The 19,316-nt window shown below is 31.0% G+C and overlaps 1 protein-coding gene across 1 annotated transcript in view; it reads right to left on the reverse strand.

Annotated features, from left to right (window-relative positions):
• The window catches only part of spen (split ends), a 186,650-nt gene that overhangs the window by 10,623 nt on the left and 156,711 nt on the right, over positions 1–19,316 (reverse strand). The window contains exon 12 of the mRNA XM_067288458.1: positions 6,211–16,318. Within this exon, the coding sequence (XP_067144559.1) occupies positions 6,211–16,318 (10,108 nt within the window). The remainder of the gene's footprint in view (positions 1–6,210; positions 16,319–19,316) is intronic.

Genomic DNA, 19,316 nt, shown 5'->3' on the forward strand with positions numbered 1-19,316 from the left:
CCAATGAAATTATCTTAACTTTTCCTTTTTTCATATCTATTTATATAAATTTTTACATTAGTTATATAATAAACAAGAAAATTAAAGTACTAAACTTTTTAATTTTCATCATAATCAAATACAGGATGGGGCAGAGAGATGGGAGATTTCCAAAGTCAATTTTCCCAGGCATTTGGGCAGTGCTAGGTTGCTCACCAATGCTATGTTGTCAAGTGTATAGCATTTATTAATCATGAACCAGTAGACAAGTGTGCCATGTGCATTTGCCATTAATGCATATTATAAAAATAATGATTGTATCATGATCACTCGGTGATTATTTTGCCACCAATTCAACATTCATTGAAATAATCCAGTACCATCCAGACATGGATTAAGAACTTTGAGAAAATCGGTTCTACACTAAAAAAAGAAGCCTCCAGGTGCGACAAGAACGGAACTTACCCGATAAAATATTGCGAATGTGATGACCGTCATTGATCATAGTACTTAGCTCTCTGCGGGCCACCTTGAAGTTTCATTAAACATTTTGAACAGGCGTGTATGATATATTTTGAATAAAGATTTACATTTTCACCCATTCAAAATACAGATGGTGCATGCACTGAATGATGGCAATCGTGTTAGCCAAACAAATTTTTGCCGTCAATTCTTGAATCTTTTGAAGTAGGATGAAGATCTTATTCATAATCAGTTTGCCAGTGACAAAGCACATTCTCGTTTGTTGGATTTAGTGAATAAGCAAAATTTGCAATACTCATCACCAGAAAATCACCGTGAACTGTATTAGAAGCCTTTGCACAGTGCCAAGGTTACAGTACGGTGTGCAGTATCATTTTTTGGAATTGTTGGACCTCGCTTTTTTGAAGACTGCAACGAAAATGCAATAATTGTTCCATAGCCTGCTATGCCCACATGATCAAGACTTTTTGACACAAGAATTAACCAGATTTCCTCTTGTTAATGGTCAGACATGGTTCCAACAAGACTGCATCAATGCTCACACAGCCAGAATATCCATGATGGCTGTAAGACAGTTAATTCTCAATCGTGTCATCTCCAAGAAAGGTGATCTTGTGAGTCAAGAAATGTCACCAAATTCGTCATCATGTGATTTTTTTTTGTGAGGATATATGAAGAGCAAGATGTACACTAACCACCCAACAATATTGACAAGTTTAAACTCAAAATCTTGCTGGAAATGTTGCAATGTGTGATGGCTGATATAAGCTCAAGAATAGAGGAATGTCTGCTCAGAGACAAAGGTTGTTTTCAAAAAATAAATTGCTTTTTTTATTATCTTTAAGCTGATATATTTGTAATTTCTTAAATAAAGCATTTCACTGAGTTATTGAGCTTTTATAATCTCCTGTTTCTCTGTCCACTTGCACATATAAATATTTGGCTTAAGTATTTTGGGTATGGGTCATTGTAAACAAAAACATGAACATGAGTATTATTCTCAGCAGTTCTGAAGATACAGCTGTTTGAAAGTTGCTCTCACATACGTATAATGATAATGGATGATGTGTGTTATAAAAAGGTAATTTCAGCAAATGAATTTAATGACAAAAGCATTTTTAATTTAGATTAATAGAATGATCTAACAATTAGAATGAGAATACAATTACAAAATTTAAGATTTGACTACAGTGAACACATTTTGTTTAAAATGCATTTACACAAGGCCAAATTCAATGTAAAATCAATATTGGGGTTACAATAAAATAAAATAAAACTATATATATTAGATAAAATTTAAAAAACAACATAAAATTATGATGCATGCTAGTCACCACGTTACAAGTTCATATAGCAAATTTCCAGGCAGTGGATATCATCATCCTGGAAATGAATGCATTGAGTTCCAAGTTGGCCCTGTAAATTTCCAAGATCTCTAAGTGTTTTAAGTTATAACTGTCCGTCACCAGCCTTAACTTATGATTTTGGTGTTATCACATAGAACCTCAACATCAGATTCTGTGTCATAGGCAGAGTGGTGTTACCTAGGCCTTTGCCAACTCTGTGTTTTTTAACTCTGGTATGAAAATCTTCATGGTGCCAATGTAGTCAAATCTTAACTTTTGTAAATGTATTCTAACTCTTAGATCTATTCTATTCTTAGATTCATTCTATTTTTGTAACAAATGATGAAAATGTATCACTCTAGATCAAAACCATTTTGTCGCAAAATTAAATTGCTAGAATTAAGAAAGGTAGTTTCGTTTTCATTATCTGCTTCTGAAGTTTTTCAGATATTGTGTTTATACATTTGTTATTTTCACAACAAATGCTCAAAAATTTAATATGTGCTTCAATGATCCATAAACAAGAGTCAATTGAACTTTACATTCTTTTGCTTGCATCCCTATTGCTATCAGCATCTCCAATATCTGCTTCTGGGAAATGCTATGATGTAACTCAAATTTTGTCAGTTGATACATAGTCATTGCCAAATAACTTGGAGAAATGACCCGTCGTCTATGGACACAATTTGTAAAGGGTACAGAAGTGCACAATTTAATTTTTGAGCATTTGTTGTGAATGTAACACATACATCTAATAATAATGATTGATACATGTGAGCAACTTTCAAACAACTGTATCTCCAAAACTACTGAGAATAATATCCATATTTTCTTCTTTAGATTATTGGTATGTCATCCAAATACCTAACATATAGCCTATCTGTTTCTTGTATACCAGAAGTATTGTATTCTCCAAAGTCTTAACACCATCTCATATAGCAGACTTAACATTGGACTGCCCAGAGGCATTTCCTGTCCTGGTTGTAGGTAACATTTACAAACTGAATGAAAGGGGAACAACAAGTGAGATGAAGAAGAAAACCTTACTTTTGTCAATTTTTGGCTAATGTTAACAATAATAACCATGTTCATATAAAGTTTTTCATTTACAATGATTCATACTATTGCTCCTAACTAATTTCCCTCTCTTCTGATTCACCCCGTGTATAACACTTAATAAGCCCTAAAATTGCATATTTCTGACTTGGCTGGGCACTTCGATGTTAGCTAAACAGAGAAGCCAATGTCCAATGCATACCATAAATTTGTCATTTCACATTTTGTCTAGCTAGTTTTAGGATTTTGCTGATGGTGGTTGATGAAGACCCAATATCAAACATTGATTGGATTTGCTTGACCATGTTACTCTCAATCTATTGTCATTCTGTTCTTTTATCTCAAGTGATTTGTGATAGTGCAAGCTACAGCATTTTTTTTTTTTGTTTTTTTGGTGATAAAAGACGTTTAGTGATAAAGTTAATATCTTTTATCAACTTTAAGGGAAGAAATTCATAAAGTGTAAAGAGATTATGAGTAAAACAGATTTCATGTTGCATTGAGTTTATTGTTTTAAGATAAAAGATAAGAATAGTGCAATTCTTATGAAAGAGAAATAGTTTGAATTTATGAAAAAATAAGCTAATAATGAAAAAGAACAACATGCATTATTGATTATCATTAATTAATAAGATTTGACATCATCCTTAATGATAGTCACCTTAAACTCATACATTGGGACAAAACATGGACAGAGAAAGAAGTGCTACATAGTAAGTAGAAAATGTTTTAAGGTAATCACATTCTATCTTTAGTTAGGCAAGCCTTATCTGTCCAAACTATCTACATTCAAAAAAGGTTTAGTTTCTACACCTATGATTTTCAGAAAGTTCAACTCAGGTATCTGGCTGTCTAATCAACTTGCAAAGTAAAGCCAATAGAAATACAAAAGTATACTTGTCGTGATAATTTAATTTTTGCAATCATTTAAAAGCAAAGTAATATAAATTTCCTACAATCTACTGAACATTTTCATAATTATTAATGATAGTTTACTTATAACATTATTAATAAATTTTCTAAGTAACGTGATCTGAACAGAAGATGGTGCATGGAAAACTACAGCATAGTCAAAGCCAAGGTTCTGGTTAATCAAAACATACAGAATATGATTTATGACAAGGATGACATGGAGATAAAAGAATCACATCAGACTGAAGGTCTTGAATTTATGAAAAATCATTCATATCACACCAAGGACCTTCTGAAGTCACTCTGTGCTTGGCTGTAGAATACAATTAACTAGGCATCTCAGTCTGCCAAAAGAAATAGTAACAAAACTTTCACCTTTACGCTAGAGTAATTTTTATTTTAACATAGAAAACATTTTGTATATGTCTCTATTCATAAGCCCTCATCACTTTGTTCTAGCATTTGTTTTTAGAACAACAAAATTCTTGATTTAGACAAGAATGGATAGACTAAATAAGGCAACACTGGCCATAGAAATAGATAGCGATTAAGCTAGTTACAGAAGGTCTTAAAAAATTTAAAATTTAAGAAATAGACATGCTGTTAATGACAGTATTCCCTCATAAAATAGCCAATAGCAATGGAAAGAACTACTAAATGAAGATGAGAAAGGTAATTTGTGCAGTGTATAAAAAAGAATACATATCAGCTGTCAGGAAGCTTAATTGGGCCCCTTTTTTGAGAATGTTGCACTCATATGTAGTTATGCCACTGGTTGGATGACCCTTACATTTGTAAGCTTTGAGTTTATATTTAGAACAATTTAAAATTAAAGATTTTCTTTAAGAAAAAAAGCAATGTTTGGCAATATTTTCTGGCTTTTTCCTAAAGATTTGAACCAGAAGATGGTAGTCAAGATCTTGATTCCTACAATGACATTGGAGCAGACATAAATAACAACATAAAACAAAATTAGATGATGTTGAATCAGGTTAACTATGAAAACAGTAATTATTTCAAATGTTGTAGATTTAATTCATAAATTCAATCAATAAATGGTTTTGATAGTTTGGAAAATATATGAATAATTAAGATACTTTAATTTTTACCCACTCATCTCCTGTTGCAAAGTAATAAATTATGACCTCAAAAAAATCCCCAGGTCTTCAAATAAAATTCAAATAAAGCTATGTTATTATTGAAAAGCTTTCACTATATTAAGAAAAGATTTTTAAATGAGGTTTAATTGAGAAAATGCAGTATTTAAAAATCTTTTCTTAATGCAGTGAAAGCTTTTCAATAATAGCATAGCTTTATTCACCAATTGTGCACTTGCTGTTTGGAATTAATCATATGAAAACTAAGATGGTTACTGTTTCAGAAGCATTTTATTACTAATTTTTCTGTCGGATATGCATTGGAATTTGGGCACAGTCCTTCATCAGACTGACCTATTTGGATATTATTTGTTCTGATATCCAAACAGGTCAAGCCTTCAGATTGGGTGATCTTGTGGGCCATTAAATATCTCCATATCTGGAGATGATATGATTTGGAAAAAATGTTTAGACTACATTCATTGATTTTTGCTGTATGACTGGTCACTATTCTGCTGAAACAAAGGATCTGGTTTGATTTCAGGTGTCACGATCATTCGGATCATTCTCAATCATTCAGATATAATGCACTACTGTGAGAGAATTCCCATTATCATCCTCAAAAATATAAAGACTGATGATCTTAAAAGACATTATTATACAAGATATAATGACTTTAGCAGCAATTTACGATGTTGCTAGAATCCCCATAGACTTATTGTGCTGTGAAAGGGTAACATATGCTCTAGACGATGTAGATAAATAAAACAAAATAGAGACCATTTTCAGGATGTCGTGTTCAAGACCTAAAGACTGTTATGAAATACATTTAAATATTATTGTGTGTGTGTGTTTTAGATTTAAAGTAAATGAAATTTTTATTTAAATCAATTAGCATAATAAATCTTAAGCATTTTAAATTCATGTGTTTCATTAGCACAGTCTTTATAACCAGCAAATCCAAAATGTGTGACTGTAATAGATAGCATACCAAATTATTTTTACTTGCAGTAGCCTATATATAGCTGTCAGCTCTGATATATTGTAAATATTAGTTTAAATATTCAAGCATACAGATAAGCTTTTTGTCAATTTTCAAAAATAACTTTAATGACTAATAAAAGAATAGATATGAAAAATGAATAGAATCATGATAAGAAATATTCCTCAATCATTTTTACACACACATTCCATAAGAATATGGAATGTATGTACAAAACAGCATAAAGAATAAATCATAAATCACATAAAACTATTATTTAAAATGAAATTATATGAGAATGAATATTTATTCTATATTTTTCACTATAAATAAATTGATTTTTTTTCAAACTTACTTCAGTTTTTGCTTCAGTTGGAATGCTTCCTGTTATGCTAGATGTTGAAATTTTTAATGGAGTGACAACTTTGGCAATGCTTGTTTCAGTTGATGACGTAGAAGTCAATGAAACAAGCGTTTTTGAAGATGATTGTGAATATCCGCTGCTTCTTGGATTTTTTGTAGTTTGACTTGTGGTTATTGGTTGTGCAGGAACTGAACCGTACGTAATATATGACGAGCCTCCAATAGTAGTCACTGGCCAACCAGGAACCTGTGAAACTGACACTTGGGGTTGTCCAACAGGTGGCAACTGCTTTCCATTTAACAAAGGAATTGAATCAGAAGGTTTGCTCTCTGTATTAGTTGTAACACTCAAAGTTGCATGAACAATAGGTGTACTTAAAACTGTAACTGGTTTCTCAAACTTTTCCTCCATTGAAACTGATGATGCTTTTTCCTCTGATACAGATACTGTAGATTTTGTGTCTGAGATATGGTGTATGGTGGAAGTTATTTGTCCTGTGCTTGAACTACACAATGCTGGTGTAGATAGAGAAACTGGTCCAATGCTTGAATTTGGCATCTGAGAATGACTAGTAACTTCAGGAGAAGATTTTTTAATTGAAGTTTGAGTTGGCAAACTTAATAAACTGGAATTATGGCTTATTGCACTGTTTTCCGAAGAACTAATGGAAGGAAGATCTCCTTTGCTCGTGATAACAGTACTGACTGGTAATTTTTCTAAATGTGATGTTCTGGAAGATTTCAAATATGAATGTCCCTCACTTCCTTCCATAGAATCAATAATTTTATTTACAGGTGTTAGATATCCTGTCACTGGATCAATCAATACTGTAGGACTTGCTCTGGAATCACTATCTTCATTTTCACCTGTTTTCATTTCAATTGAAGTCAATGCAGTGGTTACTTTTGGTAATTCTACTTTCAAGACAGGTAATGGTGTTCTAGCTGAAAATCCTTCATTTCCAACTGTATCTTTTGTTTGAAATATATTATTATTATTAGAGGATTCTTTTGATTCTGAAAGATGAATATCATTCTTTTGTGACAAATCAATATGTAAGTCAGTAGTATTAGTCTCTCTTGTAGTATCTGAAGAATTTTTAGGAGATACGTTATCTTTATTTGCTTCCATTCTAGTTGATGATCTAGTAATTCTATAGGATCTCAATGACACTTTAGTTTCAGATTTATTTGACTCATTTTCTGCAGTTAAAGTAGATTTATTTGAAATAATTTCTTGTGGTGTAATTAGGCACTTTTTAACTTCAGTAGAGTATTCTTTGACTGCATTATCTAAGATAACAAAAACAGGTTCGTTCTTTGCTTTCTCAGATGCCAAACTATCATTGGCAGTTATATCATCCATTGATTGATTTGTATTGTCTTCACTACGTCTGCTTATTCTAGTTCTTCTAGTCACTCTAACAGGCATATCACTTTGAGTGGGAGATCTAAAATGACCCTTTACTACATCTTCAATTACTTCATCAACAGTTGTTCGAGCATTTTGACATTGGAGTCTGGTAGATTTTCTTGTTAACCTACCTTGCGTTGCAGAACGAGTTTCAGCACCTATCGTTTCTTTGTTGTTATTTTTGTCAGAACGCATTATATCACTTTTATGATCTTCTCCACAGACAGCTTCTGATGTTTTAACAACTTCTGCAGTACCAGTTGAACTACCATCATGACCTTCTTTCTGATGCAAGCGAATTGTGATAGATATTTTCCCATGCTGACTAAGTTCTGTTACATATTCTTTTCCAGTGGTGTCTCTTTCATCATGATGATGAGATTTATGTCGTGATTCATCATGTTTCTTTTCCCTTTCGTGAGTTATTTCAGGAATTTTTGTTTCTATATGGGCATGTCTATGATCATGCCCATATGACGTTCTGGTTAAATCTAATCTTTCTTTTATGCTACATTGAAGATCTCTTTCAAATGTAATTTCTTCATCTTCTGAATCTCTAAATTCAAATACATCATAAGCACTAGATGATTCTTTTGAATTTAACTTATGTTCAGTGGAAACAGTTTTATCAGAAGAAATAGAGAGCCACAATCTTGATTCTTTAGGCTTATGATGATCCTTCTGGTCATTCTCATCATGTTTGGGATCAATTTTTTCATTTGAGAGAGAAAAATAACTTGAATGATGGTCTAATGTTTTCTTTTTTCTCCTTCCTCTCTTCCTTTGTTCTCCTTTAATCTGTTCAGTAATTTGTTCATTGTTTTTGATGCAAGATACATTTTCATTAGATGATTGCATCATTTCCTTCAATTCTAAATTATTTGTACTTAGAATGGATATTTCTGAAGATTCTGTTACTTCATCTGTACAAACACTTGACATATTTTCATTATTTGAATTCAGGTTGGTATTTTCATGTATTGTAGGTGTAACAAAGTTTTCTTCTTTAACTGAAACATCATCCATTTGTACAGCTGCTAATGGTGATGGAGGAGGAAGTGGTGGAGGTGGCGGTAATGGTGGTGGAGGTGGGAGTGATGGTATGGTAGGAGGAGGCTGGGATAAAGGAAGTGGATCTGCAGTTAAATTTTCACAGCCTTCAGATCGTAAGCATCTTCTGGATCTTTCTGCCGAAGGTGGTCGACCTCGTTTCCCACTACTCTTTGATGATGTAGAAATATCTACTGCAGACATCTCATATCTAGGTAATGACAATGACGATTCTGAAAACTTTCTCGTTTTTGGTCTTCGTCCTCGTTTTGGTTTCTCCAATAATTTTTTTTCTTCATTTTCAGTTACTATTGTTAATGGTTGTTCTTCAAACAGATTAACAACATCTCTGTCAGCATTAATATCAGTCAATTCTACTTTGATTTGTTCATCCAAACATATTTTGTTGTCCTTCTTTAACTCAATGGATTCTTCTTCTGTATCTAAAGTAGGTTCACTTGGTAATGTTAATTTTTCATTGACAGTCTCATTTACATCTTTTTCTTCTTTCTTATTTTCAATAATAGTAATGTTTGTATTTGTATCTTTCTCAATGCTGACAAATGAATCTTCAACATCTGTTGTTTGAACCAATTCTTCATTAAATATGTTCTTCATTTTCTCAACTTCTTCCTTTACAGAATTTATTTCATCTTCTAAAGGAGGATATGAAGGTGGAGATGCTGTCCTAGTGTCTTCTAAATCAGTTACCGTATCTGTCATAAAAGTATTCTGTTCTTCATTGTCATGCAGATTAGTATTTTCATTGATATAGTCTTCTAGTGATGGATCTTTATCACTATCACATTTTGAGATGGTGATGGCAAGATCGGGAAGATGTGTTTTATCTTCAACATTATCAACTCTTTCCAATGTTGGAGGTGGTTCTTCTTTCTCATGATTATCATCAATAGTAGAATTGACTGCTGTTCCATCAAAAGTAATTTTTTCATTATTAACTTCACAGATTTTTTCTTCATTATTGTTTTGATGAATCACCTCCTTCTTTTCTTCTTGTACAGTTTTATTTTTATCAGTTTCAAATTTTATTGATGAATTGGGTGCTTCTAATAATTCAAAATCATTTTGTGTAATTTCAATTTGTTCTGATTCTGTTTCGGCCAGTTTTATTTCTGTTATTAGATCCTGTTGTTTTGAAATTTCTTCAGAATTAGAAATAGATATTGAATCCTCATTACTTTCAGGAAGTTTACATTCAACTAAAACTTCTTCTTCTTTAATTGTTATTTCTTTACTTTGCATATCCTCAGTTACAGTAATAAGTTCTGATGCCTCTGTTCCTTGAGAAATAAATTCTGACTCAGTTTCACATTTTTGTTGTGTCATATTATCTTCAATGTGCATTTCTGGACATGATTCTGTTATTTGTAAAGATCCAGTATTTTCATCAGGTATCATATAATTCAGAGAATTTTCCTGTGACTCTAAAAGAGGTTCTAGATATTCAGTTTCTTTAGATAACTCTGGAGCTGAAACTTCTTCATTATTCATTTCTTGAAGCAATGCTGATACTGCCAGATCATCTTCTAATTTTCTCTGATTATCCATGTCATAAACTCCTTCTTTATCCTCTAATTTATATTGATCAGTATCATTTGGTGATAACAAGAACTCCTGAGTAGCTGAATGTGTTGTCCCTATTTCTGAATTTGACCCAAGTTCAATACCAGCAAAAATATCATCTTTTCCATTAAGGGTATTGACTTCAACTTCGTTTTCTTTGTTTATGTTATCAGTCATAATCTGTAACTCATGACTGGTATCATCATCATAAGGTTTTGGATCTTTTAAATTCCAAGGGTCTCTAGCTGTTTGCAATTCCTCTTCTAACCTTCTAGTTTCTTTCACTGCTTCTTCATCAAATCGTCTTTCTTGTTTCTCTTCCTTTTTACAGGTATTTTCAAACCTTCTTTCTTGAAGCTTTTCTTCTTTTTTGCAGGGATCTTCACTTTCTCCAAAAGTACTTGTTTCTTCTGATTGAGCTAGCAATTCTTCTTCTAAACGTCGAGCTTCTTCCGCTATTTCCTCATCTAATCTTTCATTTGATAATCTGCTATCTTCATCAATAATTTTTTCAAATACTGGTGTTGGAGGTTTAATTTTTTGTTGAAATGTCATAACTTCAACTGTTTCTACATAATCAGTCTTTGATTTTCTAGATTTTTCTTTCAATGTCTTCTTTCTTTTCTTCTTTTTTCTTTCTTCTTTATTTTTATCAACTTCATTAAAACTTTTTTCTTTCTTTTTTGATGGTTCCATATCACTTTCTCGCTTTTCTATTTCTTCTTTTTTAACTGAATTATCTTTTGATTCTTTTGGTAGAGAATTAAAAGGAATGTCAGAGTTGTCATTGACTTGATTATTATAATCTGTTTGAGGAATGATAGATTTTTCGCTAGATTCACATTCTCCTACTTTATCTGTATAGGATGGCAAACTAGAATCTGTTGTAGACTGAGGAATATCAAATTGATCTTTAGAAGAGAAATTTTCTGTGACACATTTGGAAGAAGAAATTAAATTTCCTAAACAAATGTCAGTATCAGAATCAGTTTTTGTTTCTATATGCTTCCACAAGTCAGAATTTAATCTGTTTCGTGATTTCTGATTATCAAAATCAAAATCTGAAAAATCTGATTTAAAATCATTATCTGATAAAATTTCACTCTGCAAACAAGGAGGTGATATGGGATTTTCTCTTGGTTCTGGTGTTGGTAAAATAAGAGCTACGTCTTTTGTTTCTATCTTTTCTTGGATTTTATTACTTTCTTCTGAATTTTCAGTTCTTTGATAGGAAGATTTTTCAGATGAAATCTCAGCCGACTTCTCGGATATCTTTTTCTCTTTGCTTTTTGATGACTTTTTAGACTTTTTCTTTTTCTTTGATGTTGATTTATGTCTTTGTTCTTTATCAATAATTTCAGTTGGCTTAGATTCATGCTTATTTTTTTCATTTTGAATAGTAGGCAAATCTTTGTTTTCATTCCGTGAAATGTTATCATCTGCAATTGATGAGGATTCATCTTCAAATTCTTTTAAATTTTTTCCTTTTAAAAGTTTTTCTTCTTCTTTCAGTTTTCTAGGAACTTCACTTTCAGAGACATCTGAATCAGATTTTATAAGTTCAAACACTTTTTCCTTTTTAGTTTTTTTCCTTTTGTGTTCTTTCTCTTTATTTTGTGATTTTGAAATTATTTCCCCGTCAGAACTGTCATAATCTGATTTGTGAGTGTGTCGTTTTGGCATTTTTTCCACAGAATGCCTCAATTTTGTCTTCTTTTTGTTTACTGTTAATGACTTATTTGTATTTTTTTCTTCAGATCCAGAACTTCCACTATCTGATATTCCTGTTCTCTTGCCTTTACGTTTAGAATGATGAGCTATATTAAACTTTTTCATAGATGTTAATTCTTTATAGTCTGTTTCTAAATCTGAAGTAAATTCATTACTTGTATCTTTTGAGTCTTGTCTTGAACCTTCGGTTCTGATGTTCTGAGACTGAATATCATCATCTGAAGAACTCTCTATAACTAATTTTCTTTTCCTTGGCTGTCTACTTTTTGAACTGGATGCTTTTTGAAAGTGAGATCCCTGTGATTCTGATTCATTTGAATGATGACTAATATCAGAATCTTTATCACTATCTAGTTCTACTGATTTTGCTTTCTCTTCACGTTTGGCACGACTTTGTTTCAGTAGATTAAATTTTTGTCTAACCGTTTCAAGATCTTTTGCTTGATCTTTCAAACTCTGGTTCTGACTTGAACGTGCTTTGACTTTATCATACATAGAAAAGTATACGGGTTCTTCTTCAATCATATTGTGTTTTGATTCTGATTTTTTATTGTTTTTTGAAGACTCTGACTTTCCTTTATCATTTCCTGATAGTTTCCTTTCTAATTTGCCTTTATCTTTATCATACTTCTCATGATCTTTCTTTGATTTTAGAACATTCACAGATTTATCAGTTTTCTCAGAAGATTTAGATGATTCTGGCCATTTTGATTTTGTCCTGTGCTCATGCCTGTTAGATTTGTTTTCTTTGCATTTATTTTTTCTTTCTTCTTTATGTTTTGATTCAGATTTAATTTTATCCTTTATATTTTCACTATATTTAATATCAAGAGATTTTGATTCCGAATCATCTCTTTCTATACTTGAAGAAATAGAATGCCTGGATGTTAAACTTTTAGATCTCTCTGTTTTCATAGATAATTTTTCTGATTTTTTTGAAGGAACTGGAGATGTTGATTTTTCTCTCTGTTTTTCTTTTTCTGAATTTTTTGCATGAGTTAATTTTGGTTTTTTATGCTCTGGTTCTGCTGTTACATTTTCTGATTTTATTTCATCCTTCTGCCATCCAATATCTTGGGATTCTTTTGTCATCTCTGTAGATCTTCCAGATTTACCCGAATCAGATTCATTACTATCTATAGAAGAAACTCTTCTTTTTGTAACTCCAGCTTGTTGAGTTGTGATTAAGTTATCTGTTGTACTATTCTGTGCTGGTATTGTTTCTTTTGAAATGTTAGGAACAGAACTGTTCTTATTACTTGACTGAAAATCTTGCATGACTGAGGATAAAAGTTCTTGTTTGATGTTGGATTCTTTCAAAAATATATTTTCTTTTTGGTTACAAATTTCTTTATTATTTGTTTCTTTTTTAATGGTTGTCTCTTTTGTTATTGTTGATATTCCATCTCGCCTTGTTTCTGCAACTTTTGAATTTGAAATGATTGGAATATCTTTCCTTAAAATACTTTTATCTTCTTTTGTTTCTTTTTTTACAAGGGGAATGTAAATATTGTCTTTTGTAACAGGTATTAATTCCTTCTTTATCGATGTATTATACAAATTAAAAATATTAGTAGGTAAAGAAGATATCGTAGTTTTTGATTGGTTGTTATTTGAAATATTACTAATTTCCTTCCATACTGATTGTGGTTTAATTGTTTCTAATAATTTGCTTAATGAAGGAACATGATTTATTGGTAATTTAGGTTGAGAAACTGTCAATTCTTCTGTTACTTTAGTTGTAATTGGAGCACTGACAGTTGTTGAAACAAAAGGAATGGTACACTGAGTAGATAATGAAACATTCGTCATTGTAGAATTACTTGTATATGAAACTAAAACTGGTGAAACATTAGAATGACTGATAGATGACTGAGTAAATTGGGGATATTTTATATTACACGTAGATGTTAGTGAAGACATAGTGTTTGTCAAAGACTGAATAGGACTTGAGAAATCTTTTGCTGCTGCTTTAGTACGTATTAATGGTTTTGTTTTAGGTGAAAAATCTAGTTTTACTTCTTTTGGTTCATATTTTTCATTTATTCGTTCTAATCGCTTTGAATCTTGATCAAAAATTGTTGATTTTGCTAGCAGAGACTTTACTATTTCAGATGGTTCTGTGCGAAATTCAGGTGAAAGAAAATTAAAGCGAGGTTTTTTCTTAATATTATATTTATGATAATCAAAAGTATTTGTTGTTGTTGAAGTTGTTGTTGTTGTTGTTGTTGAAGACGACGACGAAAATACTGTCACAGTTGTTACTGTAGGTGATGTATCACCGGATAATGTACTAAAAGTTCTTGAGGAGCCTGACCAAGCATTGAACTTTTCATCTAGAGCTCGTATTCTTTCTTCAATAGATGGACGGTTTGGTGATGAAATTGGAGAATATTCTGAATCTGAAGAAATTTCTGTTTCTGGCGGTTTTAAAAATACTTGAGATGAATGAATGGTATTAGGATTACAAACAGAATCTGTTAATGTTTTGGTTTCAGTTGTTTGTGATGTTAGTGATGATGCAGTTGCAGTAGCAACTAATTTTTCTTCTTGGTTATCTTTGGTATTTGTTTTATCAGCTTTGCAAATTTCATGTATGAAATTACTTTTTCCAGGTAAAACAATATTAGGTGAATGACCAGCTCTAGGACTCACAGCACTACTTTTAGGAGAAGATAATGGATTTGGAGACATCTTAGGAGAACGTAGAGATGCTGCAAACTTTGGTAATGGTAAAGAAAGAGGGCTAATCTCTCTTTCTCTCCTCAATTCATGATTTGAACAAACAGATTCAGATAGAGATCGCTGAATAGTTCCACTCAACCTTGTATCTAAATTTGATGTTTGAATTCTGTTTGTTTTTGTATTTCCACAACTATCATTACATAGTGTAATTTCAGTCACTACTACATCATCATCATTTTTGATTTTTGTTTGATGTGAAATAAGTGCAGTATCAATTCTGGAATCATTTTCATTTTCTTCAATAGTTGTTACACATACTGTTGGAAACGTCTGCTTTTTCCAAGTTGTATCTGATAAACTAACCAATGGTTGAATGTCTTGATCAGCATGAATATCTAACTGATTCGAATCTGAATGACATAAAATGTCTTTTTCTGTTGAGTAGCGTCTTGTTTTCACTAAATCTTGATGCTCTACAGATTTTCTTGGATCTAAGTATTTTTTCAATATGACAGGATCAATTGTTCTTAACAAAGAATCACTATTTTCATGTTTGAGACCATCTTTCTGTTTGGATGTTATAACCAAAGGTTCTTTAGTATTCACATTATCGTTAATTAAACACATATCTTGCTTATTAGAACTTTTAATTTGTTCTCTAGAAGTGCACAGATTTAAATCCGATAGTTTTTTCTTTTTGTCTGAGGGTTTTTCACTATCAGTAGAACACTCTGTATCACTTGAACTAACACCTTCACCAAGTTGCTCTAGTAAATGAAGCAAATGTACTTGTTTCTTTTTCAAATATTTTAATTCACTATTAGTACAGTCAGTTGTATTACTCTTTATTGGATATACTTCATCCAGTAATTCTCCACTTTCTGCATCACTCTTACATTCTTCATTATTATTTCCTTCTGTTATACTTTCCATTCCACTATCAGATTTTGTGACTTTTGCACTCAGTGCATTACGAATCTTCAATTGTGATGGATCTAAGGTATCTTTAATGTGGTTTCCCATAAAATTAGAATCTCGATTCAAAACACACAAAAGTCTCTTTTTTCGTTCAATACGACCAGCTGCTTCTGAACCTGAGAGATGATGATCTAGTGATTCATTTTCCAAATGAATTTTCTTCTTTGAAGATTCAGTATCTGGCTTAATTTGTAATTTCAAATCATTTGATAAAACACTATCATCTTGTTTAGAACAAAATATTGGTACATTAAGAGAAACAAATTCTCTCTCAGTTTTATCAGTCATTTTATGTTTTGTAAGATCACGCTGATCACTGCAAATGTCTTTATCATCTATTGATTCATTCTGAGTAATATCTTTTGTTGGACTGCTCATTCGAGAAGAATTATGACTACTAGGACTTTTTGTTCTATGATGAACTCTTTCACGTTCTTTTTGAAGTTTCTTTTCTTTGGAACCAGGTGGACTAGTACTTCGGCTTTGATGACGGGAATGTGGTGGTGACTGACTATGGTGACTATCTTGATCACTAATGCTACTTCTGTGTTTGCTCTTTTTCCGAAACTGACGATCAATTGTTTCTCCAAATTTGGTACGTTCATTTTTTCCGTCAAGACTTTGACCTTCCTCAGTATCATCATCCCTTGAATTATATCTAGAATAAAATAAAAAACAAATATATTTATTGTATATATAGATATGTGTATATACCAATTTATCTATTTTTAACTTTACAAATAATTTTACCATTATTCTAGATGTCAGATTAGTTTTTAAAATTCTTATGTGTAAAAAAAAAGACAAATTAAATTAAATAATAAAACTTTAAAATAAAAATAATTTATAATTTTGACTCACTAAGTTCATTTTATAATTTCAATTTTGATAAATTATTGTTTAATTTACACAAAATACATAAATAATAAAATATTTTATACAAACACTACAAAACTTTTTAAACTAGATTTATTAGTTTACTATAACAAAGTTAAATCTAAATGATGCAACATATGAATATACATTCGTGAGTCCATTATATGAGGCAAAGTCGAAAATAAATAAAATTTTTGGCACAGGTTTTTTTTTTGAACGTGCACACACTTTCATAATACTACTTTCAAAGTAAATGCTTTCTGCAACTATATATTTCTTCCAGCATTCATACATTTTATCCACTTTTCTAAGCAGTTCTGAAAGCCGTTTTTTTGTATAACGTCTTTAAGGGTTTTCATAATTTCACAGCTTCCACTGGTCATTCGTGGTAAATGAATAACTAATGAAGAAAGGCATAACAAAAAATGGCAGATTGAAGTACCATTGTTAATGTTTTCTCAATCTGCATATATTTATCTGTTCCTGAATGAGAGAAATTGAAAAATTAAAGGTTCTAATAATCAAGAAAGGTAAAAGCTGCATCAACAAGAGCCTGAAAGTTATCACAAAAAATAAGTATCAGGACTACTTTGACACATATTATGGACTCTGTCAGGAGTAAGCAGCTACAATAGGATCTTATTTTGACATTGATGCCTTTGAAAATTCCAATCTTCTCATGTATTCCACAAATATTTTTCTATATTTCTCTTCAAGTGTTCACAGAACTTTCACTGATACTAGTATAAAGTGCAATTTAACAAAGGAGGCCTTGATCTCTTAAACACTGTATCTGCATCTGTAGGGACACTTACGAGTTGGTATAGCCAGAGATTTACCAACCTGTAAGTTCAATGAATTTATGACCAATGTGGAAAGTAACTGCATTATTTAAACATGAATGCACTATCTGCTGTACCTGACAATACTTGAATTATCTTAACAACCTCACACAAATTTGAAAACTATAAATGGTTTTGTTAGTTGGTGAGTATATACTTTGAATAATTACTGCTGTTGCAGTGTCAATGAATTTTGTCATTGTTTTTTTCTAATCCTCTCTTAATTAAATCATTTTTGTTTTTTTTTTTATGTATCTTTGTATACTTATTTTATTGTATTTTACAGAAATATTTACAAAGATTAAAACATTTCTCTCAAATAATCAAGAAAGTAATTCTTAGAATAATCTATAACAAAACAATTTAAAGTTATATATTTCAAGAGGAAATAATTATGTTCCAAAGAAAGATTGAAAATAGATGGGAAATAATAGTAATAAGATTTTTTTGAATACTTTCAAAATATTTACCTATCATTAAATTTTATATCAGAAGTGGTATAGTAAATTAATGATATTCTGGTGAAGGCACAATAACTGATTAAATAGTAACAACACTGCTTATATATATTATTAATAATTTGATCATGTATTCTTAATAATTAAATTGTTTTATTAATTTGCTATTTATAAAATAAAAATAACTAAATGAGAATTTATAGGAATGTTGCAGTTGTAGTGTTTTAGTGCAGATTAGTCTGCAGGCAACGATGTCATATATTCATTTGCTAAAATAAACATTCATGGTCATTTGAAAGATATTTGTGGACTTCATGAATTTTTTCATGAAATATAATGCAATGGGTTTATAGGAATGTATATTGTTGTATAAATAAAAAGATAAATTTCCAAGAGAAAAATTGAGAGAAAAGATGACAAAATTCAACGACACTGCAAATCCAAACACAAACATGTCTACAAATACTTCATACAGATACAACAATCTCACAAATAAATAGAATTTTCCTTTTATTTATAAGATTGTTTACAGTGTTATCTTTGAACACTGCTAAAAATCTGCAGTAAGTTTCTGTACTACTGGCACCTTTATTTATGGGAAAACATCACAATTCACTGTTTTTGAGCATATCTCAATGGTTCTTATGCCATCTTTAATAATTACATTAAGATTAAGCCAAAAAATTCATATTTTGTATAGTAGTTGGCAGTCATATGAGCTATATTGGACATGCAGTTCAAGTGAGTTTTCTTTTAGAAGATTGATCCAAAGTGAAACTCAAACTCACAACTTCTGCTTACTGAGCAGGTGCATTCCGATTATATTACCCAGACCTCAGTTTAATCTATGTTTTCAGACTAATTAATTTAGAAGATATAACCATACAGGTTGTTCTTTTGTATATAATTATACTGAATAACCCACATATATATAATCTTTATAAAATTTTATCTATTTTCAGAATTATCTTTTTATATATATAATTCAGATCTGCATCAGGTCTGTCCAATGTTCTAAATTGGAATGTTTGAAAGAACCATGATGTATTACAAACATTAGAAATACAATTTTTGGTTATTTACTGTTGGTATTTTGGTTCTCTACAAGTTATTTGCTGGAATTTTTAAGATTTATTTTGTATGTTGTACTATATTTGTTCAGTTTGCTGAGAGGTTTGAAATTTTTGATTTATGTATATACAAAGGGGTACTAAAAATATGTGCCAATAAGTTATAACTGCAATGTAAACTGTCTTTAAGTATTACTCTTTGAAATAAAATAAAATTTGATTAATGAACCAAGCACTTTCATTAAGCAATAAAGTTAATGAAAGTACACTATACTATTGCTTATTTGGCCGTTCTTGCACAGAGGATTATTGGCACTCCTCTGTGCAAGATTGCTGAATTACCGAGTGTGTATAGGCCTAAAGGCAATGAACAACATGGCCTGTTGCTCTTCAGTACCAATTCTTTTAGG

This window comes from Centruroides vittatus, unplaced genomic scaffold (genome assembly GCF_030686945.1).
Source record: "Centruroides vittatus isolate TY-2023 unplaced genomic scaffold, ASM3068694v2 scaffold_861, whole genome shotgun sequence".
In the NCBI taxonomy this organism is placed as follows: domain Eukaryota; kingdom Metazoa; phylum Arthropoda; class Arachnida; order Scorpiones; family Buthidae; genus Centruroides; species Centruroides vittatus.